Source organism: Octodon degus, unplaced genomic scaffold (genome assembly GCF_000260255.1).
Source record: "Octodon degus isolate 3935 unplaced genomic scaffold, OctDeg1.0 scaffold00299, whole genome shotgun sequence".
Lineage (NCBI taxonomy): Eukaryota > Metazoa > Chordata > Mammalia > Rodentia > Octodontidae > Octodon > Octodon degus.
The window spans coordinates 1,319,242-1,330,918 of record NW_004524875.1 but is presented as its reverse complement, the minus strand read 5'-3'; the positions used below and the strand labels follow the sequence as shown (position 1 = coordinate 1,330,918).

General features: G+C 40.8%; 1 protein-coding gene across 1 annotated transcript in view; it reads right to left on the bottom strand.

Moving 5' to 3' along the window:
- Positions 1–9,184: 9,184 nt before the first annotated feature.
- Positions 9,185–11,677, bottom strand: part of Tmem267 (transmembrane protein 267) — a 13,233-nt gene continuing 10,740 nt past the window's right edge. The window contains exon 3 of the mRNA XM_012512985.2: positions 9,185–9,721. Within this exon, the coding sequence (XP_012368439.2) occupies positions 9,386–9,721 (336 nt within the window). The 3' untranslated portion in view covers positions 9,185–9,385. The remainder of the gene's footprint in view (positions 9,722–11,677) is intronic.

Sequence of the window (11,677 nt, the reverse complement as noted above, 5' to 3'; positions counted from 1 at the left end):
CAGGTCTATTTTGTTGCCAATACCATGCTGATTTTATCACAGTAGCTTTGTAGTATAATTTCAAGTCAGGAATTGTAATGCCTCCTGCCTTGTCTTTGTTGTTTAGGATTGTTTTTGCTATTCTAGGTCTTTTCTGGTTCCAAATAAATTTTAGGAATCATTTCTCTAGGTCTGGGAGGTATGTTGGTGGTAGTTTGATAGGGATTGCATTAAATCTGTACAACAATTTGCAAGGATGGCCATCTTCATGATGTTGGTTCTTCCTATCCAGGAGCAGGCAATATCTTTTCATTTTCTGAAATCCTCTACAATCTCTTTTTTCAGAGTACGGTAATTTTCCATGAAAAGATCTTTGATTTCTTTAGTTAGATGAATTCCAAGGTATTTCATTTTCTGTGGTGCTAAAGGTATTGTTTCTCCAATTTCCCTCTCAGTGTGTTTGTTGTCTGTGTAGAGGAATGCTACTGACTTTTGGGTATTGACTTTGTAACCTGCTCTGCTACTGAATTTCTGTATTAATTCTAGTAGCTTCTTGGTGGAGTTTTTTGGGTCTTCCAAATAAAGTATCATGTCATCTGCAAATAATGATAATTTAATTTCTTCTTTACCTATTCTTATTCCTTTTGTTTTTCCCTTTGTCTAATGGCTCTAATGATTCCAGAACTATATTGAATAGGTGGAGTGATAGAGGACATCCTTGTCTTGTACCAGATCTGAGAGTAAAAGATTTCAGTTTTTCCCCATTTAGAATTATATTAGCCATTGGGTTGTCATAGATGGCTTTTATCAAACTGAAGTAGAGGTCATCTATTCCAATTTTCTGTAGGACTTTGAACATGAATGAGTGTTGGATTTTGTCAAAAGCCTTTTCTGCATCAATGGAGATGATCATGTGGTTTTTAGATTTCGCTCTATTGATATAGTGTATCACATTTATAGATTTGTATATATTGAACCATCTGTGCATCCCTGGGATGAATCCTAACTGATCATGTTGTATAATCTTCTTGATGATTTGTTGTATTCTATTTGCTAGGATTTTATTGAGAATTTTTGCATCTATGTGCATGAGGGAGATTGCCCTCCAGTTCTCTTTTTTAGTTGCATCTTTCCCTGGTTTTGGTATCAGTATAACACTTGCCTCCAGGAATGATTTTGGAAGAACTGTTTCCTTTTCAATTGCATTGAAGAGTTTGAGGAGTGTAGGTATTATATCTTCTGTGAATTTCTTGTAGAATTCAGCTGTGAATCCATTAGGACCTGGACTTTTCTTTGTTGGCAGGCTTTTTATTACATTTCATATTTCATTGGCTATTATTGGGCCATTGAGAGTAGTTATATCTTGTTGATTCAGTTTTGGTAATTTGTACCTTCCTAGGAATCTGTCCATTTCATCTGTCTTCTATTTTGTGAGCATAAAGATTCTCAAGGTAGCTTGTTGTATGTTACAGGTCAGTGCCGAAAGAAATGACTAGAAGACCTGATGAAGGTAGCTTCAGAGGTCTCACAGAGATTAGTCTCTCTCCAAGTCAGCCCCAAGCCTCAGAAGCATCTCAGATTTATTGAGGGGTAAAGGCAGACTAAGGAATGTGCATAATTACCTAAGTGAATACAGACTACTATCTCTATTGACTTCCACCATTTGCCTAACACTAGGTTCACACAAATGCTAGCCGATAACATCCCAAGCAAGGGATCAGAGGACAGGGCTCCTGAAGGAGAAGCTGTTATCTGCTGCCTTGGGTCCCAGCTTGCCGGGAATTTGCAAACAGACAGCAACCCTCCTCGGGCTCAGTCCAGTGTTCCCTGCTCTTAGGACATCAGGCTTTTGTCTTAAATCTATATCTCTACAGTAGCTATTGATAATCTTCTGAATTTCCACTGGGTCTGGGGTGATTACACTTTTCTTACCTTATTGCTTGTATTTGAATTTTTTCTTTCCTCTTTTTGATGAGGTTAGGTAGGGGCTTATCGATTTTCTTTAGTATTTCAAAGAACCAGCTTTTTGATTCGTTAATTCTTTGAACTGTTTTCATCTCAACTGAATTAATTTCTGCTATAATCTTTATGATTTCTTCCTGTCTTTGGGCTCTGGGTTTGGTTTGCTCTTCCTTTTGTAGATATTGGAGGTGCAGCATTAGGGTGTTTTTTTGTTCCTGTTCTGTTTTCCTAATGTGTGAGTTCACAGCTATGAATTTCCCTCTGAGAACTGCTTTCATTGTATCCCATAAATTCCGATAAGTTGTTCGAATTTTCATTGAATTGTCGATACTGTTGAATTTCTTGTTTAATTTCATCTGTGACCCACTGATTGCTGAGTAGGGTGTTGTTTAAATTGCATGTATTTAGGGTTGTTTTATTTTCTGGTTTCTTTTGTCATTTATTTCTAGTTTCATTGGACTGTGGTCAGATAATATACATGAGATAATTTCTGTTTTCTTGCATATACTTAAGCATGACTATGGACTAGTATGTGTTCTATTTTATAAATGACCCATGTGCAGCTGAGAAAAATGTGTATTCAGCTGTGTTTGGGTGGAACACTGTATATGTCCACCAAGTCCATTTGTTCCAAGCTCTGGTTTAGTTCTGCTGCTTGTTTGTTAATTTTCTGTTTGGCTGACTTATCTTTTTGGGATAAGGTCTCCTGTTAAGATTGTGGCATTGGATATTAGATTTTCATGTCCATTAAGATTTGCTTTATACAGTTGGGTGCCTCCATGTTTGGTGCATAGATATTTATTTATGATTGTTTCCACTTGCTCTTGAATTTTTCCACTAACAAGTATATAGTGGCCTTCTTTATTTCACTTGATCATTCTTGGTTTGAAGTTGAGACTGTCTGAAAACAGGATTGCTACCCCTTTTTTTTTTTTTTTTTTTTTTTGAGGTGCTGGGGCATGTAGTATTGCTTTTTATCCTTTTGATTTTCAGCCTACGAATTTCTTTATGAGTTAAGTGTGTTTCTCATATACAGCAGATTGTTGGATTTTGTTTCCTTTTTTATTTTTATTTTTCTGGTGGAACCCGCGGTTGAACTCGGGCTCTTGCACTTGCCTGGTAAGTGCTTATTCTACTGAGCCATCTCCCTGGCCCTGGATTTTGTTTCCTTATCCACTGTGCCAGTCTGTTTCTCTTAATTGGTGAATTGAGTCCATTTACATTCATGGTTATAATTGAGATGTGTTGACTTACGATCGACATGTTATTTACCTGCTGTTTAGTGCTTTTTGTCCTGTGTTTAATTGTTTCCCCTGTTCTTGTTCATGGAGTTCTGATCATTTTGGTCCCTCTCTAGAACATCTTTCAGTAGTCTGTGTAGATGCATTTTCATGATGGATTTGTCATCATGAAATTCTTTAGTTGTTCTTTGTCATGGAAGGATTTCACTTCTCTATCAAACTTGCTTTGCAGGGTATAGTAGTCTGGGCTGGAATTTATTTTCATAGAGGACTTGAAGTACTCTGCTCCATGCTCTTCTTGCCTTCATGGTCTGTGAAGAGAAGTCGGCCATAATTCTGATGGATTTTCCTTTGAATGTGATCTGCTTCTTTTCTTTAGCAGCTTTCAGTATATTGTTCTTGTGCTGGGTTTCTAGGATCTTGACTATTATTTGTCTCAGTGTGTTTTTAATTGGGTTGAAGTTATTTGGCATTCTGTATGCTTCAGTTACCTGAATGTCAGATTATTTCCTCATATTTGGGGAGTTTTCTGCTATTACTTCTTCCCATATTCTTTTTATATCTTTGTATTGACTCCTTCTTTCCCATTGATGCCTATTAGTCTTACGTTCATTTTTGCTTCATCTTGCAGGTGATGGATTATTTTTTCATGCATCCTCATTGTTTTTAAGAGATCCTTTCTTCCCTTTTCACTAGCTGCACCAGTGTCTTCAAGATCTGAAACTCTGTCTTCACTTTCACTCAAACGGTTTTGCAAGCTTGTGATTGAGATTTTAAGTTCCTCTATATCTCTTTGACTCTGCTTCAAGCGATCTATTTCTTTCCTGTATTGCTCATTCAAGGAATCCGTCAAACTTCTAATCTCCTCTATTTCTTTTTATCAATGTCTTCTTTAGAAGCAGTTATTAATTCTTTTACTGCAGAGGTTTTTTCAGATTGGGTTTCCTCCATATGTTTCTGTATTTGATTCTTTACTTCAGATGCTATGAATTCAGAGATTTATTTCAGAAATTCATTCTGCTCTGAGTTCTCCTATACCTTTCTGCTGTTCTTTACTTCTGACACTGTTAATTCATATATTTCAGCCGAGCTAGTGTCCTCTGCACTTGTTCTGGGTGGGCTGGAGGCCTGACATTGCATTTTGCTCCTTGTCTTTGTCATTTCTTATAACACTGACCTCTGACCTTTGGTGTAGAGCTTTGGTGCAGTTATAACCTTAGCACCTACTGAAATTTGGGTGCAGATCTATTAAGTTTGAGTTTATCCAGTTATGCCTGGCCTGGGCCTAGCTGTTGTGTTTAGCTCCTTCCTGCTGCAGCCCTTGGAAGTGAACCTGTTGTACCCCTCTAGCACAACAGTGAATTTGTGGTGCCCCTCTGTTGTGCCCCTGCTCCAGGGGGCACAGGGGAGCGCAGAAGCTCTCCCACACACTAGCCAGGCCTAGGCTGGACTGGATCTGGGGGTCCCAACAGCTTCGCAGAAATTCTCATTTGGCAGGCTTGTGGGTGGGGGCTCCGGAGAGATGGAGGGGTCCTGAGGGCATGGTAGAGGGTCTCACTCATGCGGCATTCCTGAGTTTTGGTCTGGAGAGGTCCTGTGGGCACAGGGAAGCCGGAAGCTCTCCCACAGAACTTACAATAATTAAAACAATGTTCAGTAATCAGGAGCATTTCTTGATGTAATTGCAAAGTAAAAAGTACCACAGTCACAAAATACCTTAATCGCATTACAAAAGAACATCAGAATCAACCTCTTTGTTGTTTTTTTAAATTTTTATTTATTCGGTACAGGGTCTCACTATATGACTCAGACTCATATCCTCCGTCTCAGCCTCCCCAGTGCTGGGAGTACAGGTTGATTGTGGTGGCCAGCATGGCACACCAAGGGTAGGGCTGTCACAGTATGCAGCACCAGGGATCATACCTGGGTCCTTGCACTTGCCAGGCAGGTGCTTAGACCTCTGAGCTATCTCTCCAGCCCTGTACTTTTGTTTTCTTTTCTGAGACAGGTTTCTCTGTGTAGTTTAGGCTGCCTTTTATCACTAAAATGTAAACCAACATCTTTTTCTAAAGTCATGATTCGGCCCCGAGAAACGGCAGGAAAACAAATGGAAACTGGCCTGCCCGCTTGACACATAAGCTATTAGCCACCTGGCCACAGATGCCGCGTTTCACACGCAATAAGCAGGGATCACCACACGTTAAGTCCTGCTCAGTTCCTCTTTGTCCTACACGAGCACACAGTGGCACTAAAGAGGGCACAGGAATACTGGAAGAGTGGATGCCGGCTGCCAAGGGCTGCACGAACGCCTCCTCTTCAGCCCTGTTGTACACTGCTGGCCGCATCAGCTCCCAAGTGCAGGCTCTCCACGACCGCGCCCTCCACCTGGTGCCCCTCTGCCTGGTGCTCCTCAGCCTGGTGCCCGCGCCCTCCACCTGGCGCCCGTGCCCTTGACCTGGCACACCCCCCTCCAGCCCCCCCCGTGGATCTGCTCCCACCTGCCACGCACTGGAAGGCTGCGCGCTGCTAGGGCTACTTAGCTAGAATCATTCTAGTTCCATTTTCCTGCTTCCCTGTCTGATGTAATGACACAAAAGCTCTGCCTTAGGGGATACTTTATAGCCCAGCTCACTCCACGTTTCACGCTTAGAAGGCCACAGCACTTGTGTGATTACTTACAGGATTCCACACACAGGGTTTTGAGTCACCTACTCCGTCTTCCCGACGTTTGCCTTAGGTGCCGCCAAATTCTGCAAGGTGGCTGTGAACTCTGCAGCTGTTACATTATAAATGAGACTTCATGCATCCAGTAATGTGAAGTGAGAAAACACTTGCTTTCTTTGTAACGGAATACAAAAAGCATTGCAGGCGGGCCTGGGGATCAAACCCATCACTCTGTGCTCCAGGAAACTCGAGGTCGGCCCAGCACAGCTCGCAACACACAAGGGAGCCTTGGCTGAAGCGCACTGGGGTCATCCTGCTGGACAGAACGCCTTCTCTGGGCCTCTTCTGCACAGCTTGTTATCAGGGGCAACCTTGCAGGTGAGCAGAAACGGGGTCAGCAGCAGAAACCTTCTCAAAAAAAGCCGAAGCTCCAGGCCAAGAAAACAGTGGGCTGGGAAGGGCCTGAGAGAAACCCTACCCGGAAGGGGCCTACGAGAAGGGGCAAACAAGACGAAGTCCAACTTTTCAGACACTGCGCCACACACGGAACCTAATCACCAGGAGCCACAGCAGTATAGGGTGCTGGCTGTTGGCTCCCTAGGCGCTCTGAGCACCGCTTTCAGGGAATAGGCTTCAGGTAAGGACTAAGATAAACCACACACAAAACCTGTAGTTACAGTCTGAGCCAGGAGCCACAGTGTAAGTAAATTTCTACTCCCATAAAGGGAAGTTGGACAATCCTCAAAATGACAATGTGAACTATATTTTAACAATATTCTCTTGGAGAAAGACAAAGGAGAGAAAAATTTTGCAACTTCAAAAAAGTTACAAAGACATTGCCTTTATTTTTATGGACTGCTTAAATCAGATGTTGTAAAAAACCTAATTAAATTTGTCACCATTAATTTGTTTATTATCTTCCAACCAGGGTTATAAAATCATTACTCTTGAAAGATAGTAAGAGATGCTAAGATCTAATTATAATCCGTAACTGACTGCAGTCAATTTAACAGTAAGAATAAGCACAGCTACTCTAATGAGCTTTGATCTTCCTAACAATTTCTTTCTTTTGAACCGGGGATTGAACTCAGGCCCTTGAACTTGCCAGGGAAGTGCTTATTCCACTGAGCCATCTCCCCGGCCCCTCTAACAATTTCAAGAATTCTGTTTAACCTAGTGTGTAAGAAAACTGCTTTGGCTAAGGCACTGCTGCTTGACCCATCCATCATTTCTTAAAGGATAAGACACACGATCACTAGCATCATGAATCACAAATCTGAAGGAAAAAAAAAAAATCTAAAGACAACAGCGGTACTTACCACAGCAAAAGCAGGTGCAGAGTAAGATGAACTTTGTAAAGTTTACAGCAATTAAATTCTCCTCTAACACAGTTAATGAGTTTAACAGATCAATCTGAAAGAACAAAGGAAAAACAAAGACTTTTTCCTAAATTTACTTTAATGACTTTATTTTGAAAACAATATGCAGGAGTCTGGGAGATTGCTCAGTAGAATAAGTGCTTCCCTAGCAAGCACAAGGACCTGAATTCAATCCCCAGTTCTGGAAAAAAAAAAAAAAAAAGAAAGAAAGAAAAGAAAACAGAGCTGGTGAGGGCTGGTGAGATGGCTCAGTGGTCTAAAGCACCTACTTAGAACAAGCTTAGCAAAGCACAGGGACCGCGGTTCAATCCCGCAGCACCACATGCCAGCCAGCCCCGCCCCCTGGTGGGCTGAGCTGGACACACACACACACACACGCACACAAATAAATTTAAAAAAAAAGAAAACAGAGCTGGTGAGGGCTGATGAGATGGCTCAGTGGTCTAAAGCACCTACTTAGAACAAGCTTAGCAAAGCACAGGGACTGCGGTTCAATCCCCCAGCACCACATGCCAGCCAGCCCGCCCCCTGGTGGGCTGAGCTGGCCACACACACACACACACACACACACACAAATAAAATAATAAAAAAAATTTAAAAAACAAAAGAAAACAATATACTTTGTATCTCAGTATCAGGCAGATTTTTCTTAAAATGACTTAATTGGTGCAATATTTTAGAACAGAATATAAACAAACCAATAACAACTAAAATAATTTTAATGACACAATCTGGAGTTAACATTTGAAATATTATTGATCATTATTTTTTACATGAACTCAAATTCAAGTATCAATATTTTGTTAATACTATTTCTGACAAATAGTTTTTTCAATTTAGTTATGTATACTTTAGTTATATTTTTTAAAACAGTTAAATATCAACATAAGGTTATCAGGCGAAAGTACTAAAAAATACAACTTCAGTGAAATTAACCACAGCATGTTATAATGATTTCCTAAATTGATTTTTGTAATCATAACCTAGAAGTAATATCACAATCTTTTATGAATATATTTTGCAAGTACTCTGAAGTAGCTTTTACCAGGAACCCACGAAGGACTTTGCAAATAAAGTTCAGTCAGGATCAAATACATTAAACACACGCACGCACGCCAGCCCGTTGTACGCGTCCTGTTCACCACCTCAGGCCATTTCACTGCTTCAACCGAAAATGTGAGTACAAAGATGGGGCTAACTTTGCACAGATTACCCAAACTAAAATTTGAGCTTCTCATCAGGAAATGGGCTGCCACATGTATGTAATTCCAGACAGCTAACTGGGCACTAATCCAACAAAGTTAGCAGTAAAGAAAATATATCAGAATCAATCAAGTCTAACACTGTACTAGAGTGACACAGAAGAGACGAAGATATGTAACAAGTATAATTTTAAAATGAGGGAGAAAGCAGAGACTTACAGTAAATGGTGCAACCTGAGACTACACACGAGTGCCCTGAACCAGATGCACAAGGGTGAGCGCTGTATTGGGCCCTACTGTGGAAGCTGCGAGTGCGAAGATCCGAGGTGTGCACAGACATTGTGAAACGGGAAGAAACATCCAAAGAGAAAAGCAACTGACTGGGGGAATGGGAACAAGGAAGAGAAAGCAAAGGTGCGGAATATATATATATATATATATATATATATGTATGTATAAAAAGATAGATAATAATATGCAATGTGTTAACCACTGTTATACTCTTGTTATACTGTTTTGGAATTTTGGTTTTTTGTCTGTTTCTTTTAAAGTTTATTTTTATGTACTTGGTACAGGGTCTCACTATGCAGCGTGGACTTGTAGTGATCCTCCTGCTTTCAGCCTCCCCAGTGCTGGGATTACAGGCGTGGGCCACCACTCCCAGTCTCAGTGGCGGCTCAGCGTGCCTGGGGGCGGGGCCAGTGTGGCATGTGTTGGGGGGGGGGGATCGAACCCCGTCCCTGAGCTTGCCTAAGCAAGTGCTTAAGTTCACTGAGCTATCTCATTGGCCCTTTCTTCTACAACTTAAATAAACAAATAATAAACATTATACTTGTTCTCTGAGCCAAGAAGAATCAGGAATTATAAAAAGTAAGAAATATAAGTAACTTTGATTTTAAAAACCTGCTTTAGTGCTTCAACCCTTTGAAGCATGTGTCCCTCTGAGAGCACAGTCCCTTCAGACGTCCATAGGAATGCCATGTTTTGAAGATGGCCTTTGTCTGGTCCCTGCTAGAGCCATCATGAATGAGCAGATAGAAGGGAGAGATGACGTGGCTATCACATAAAGCCAGAAGGGCACAGGAGAAGTCTTTCCAAAGGGGCACAGCCACAAGCCATGGCGAATTCCATCTCGAATATGGTGTGAGGTCCAAGACACAAATACCATCCAGGGAAGACGGCACCACGAGTCTCTGAGCTTAAGAAGGTGCACCAGGAACTTCAGGGCCAGGGCCACGATCGGTATCACAGTCGAACAGTGCAGGAAGGGTCTGCGTGGAAGAGTCAGAGCAGCCTGGGTGGGGAGGAGCTAGGGTTACTCTTCTTGGAAAAATGACTCCTACCTGCTTCTTGAGGTTTCGACATAGCCAGAATTTATGGGCAGTGTAGGGAACAACATCTCAGCACACAGAGTATACCAAAACTATGCAAACCGGAAAAAAACAGAAGTGTAAGCAGGGCATTCTTGGCATGTAAAATGAAATTAATTTTTAACTTTCCCACAATATGATCATAATTTATACTCTAAATATATAGTTTATGTAGTGTAAAAGAATATGTAAATTTAAATTTTTTGTAGTTAAAAAATTGATGTATCTGATTAACATGATTTACACATTTATAAGGTAAGGTGTGACAGTTCTGTACACTGTACACCGTGTGATGCTCAGACCGGGGCAAGCGGCACACTGTCACCTGAGCAGTCAGCATGTCTAGCAGCTGCTCTGGAGTATGCAGCTGACCGCTGGCCACCACTTGTGTACTGGGACACACAGAGCTCTGGAGGTTACAGGACCGCAGCCCTGTGCTCACCAAACCTCCTTGCTCTACCCCAACTACCTCCTGTCCTGTTAAAGAACTTTCCGGGACTTCTAAAAGCATCAGAAAAACCTCATAACCAGTAAAATATTCTTTGATTAACTCCATAGAGTTAAGAAGCTTCCTTAACTTCAAGACTTAATAGGAAGTACAAGACTTTCAGTGACAGGGCGGCATGAGGGAGTTTACAATAATCGCTTAAAGGAAAATCATAATCTAATGTGGAAATCACTAGCAGCTACGCTTTAGCAAAATACTGATTCTTCACACTTTTATGTGCAAACAAATATCCCATTTCCATAAAAATACTAAAAAAGCCCCAAAATATTCTTGTTGCTTGGCTGATTTCTGAAATAATTTTTCAGTGTAGACATTTTTTGGGGGGTACCAGGGATCAAACTCCAGACCGTGAGCTTGCCAGGCAGGTGCTTACACCACTGAGCTGTCTCCTAGCCCTAGACTTAAAAAAAAAACCTTTTTATTGAGGGGTGAAGAGATGGCCCAGTGGAATAAGCACTTCCCTGGCAAACGGAACAGCCCGAGTTCAATTCCCGGTTCTGCAAAAAAAAAAAAAAAACTTTTTATTAATACAAAAATAATGAAAACTGAAAATGGCTTTATAGTAAATCATAAAAGCAAAACTATTATCATAAATATTTATGCGGTGTTTACATTTATTAACTGATTATCATGTGCTACCTTACAGTGAATGTGAAAACATTTGAATACTGCATTCAAAAATTGAGAGCCAACACTAGCGCTACATCATATTGTTTACCTATTGCCTTATTCAGTCCTCACAGCAGCTGTGTTGGGTAAGCAGTATTTTACAGAGGACACTGAGACAAAAAGGTCAGTAATTTCTCCATATTGTGCAGCTAATGACAAAACTAAGATCTGTGGTCGGGAGATAGCTCAGGGGCATGAGCATCTGCCTGGCAAGCACAGGGTCCCAAGTTCTACTCCCAGTACCAGAAAACCTGGATTTGTTACTGGGTCTGTCTGACTCTATAGCTCATAAATTCTTTTTATTGCTTTTTTTAATGTTTCCCTGTCTATTTTATTTGCTAAACAAGAAAATAAATAGTCCTTAATTTTAGCCTAAATAGTAGTTAATTTAGCCTAAGTAGTCCTTAATTTTAGCCACAATGTACTGCTGATTGCTGCTGGTCTATTGAAAGGAGCAAAAACAATTTTGTATGCTTATATCTGGTACTTTGAACAACTAATTTGAAGACAACAACATGCAATAGGACAACCATTGTTGAATTCCCATTATTTGCTTAGTTGAAATTCTCATTTCTAAAATTTTTTTACTACTTTTTATTCTCTTTAAAAAATTAAGGGGGCCAGGGAGGTGGCTCAGTAGAATAAGCGCTTGCTTGGCAAGCATAGGGGCCTGAGTTCAACTCCTGGTTCCGTTAAAAAAATA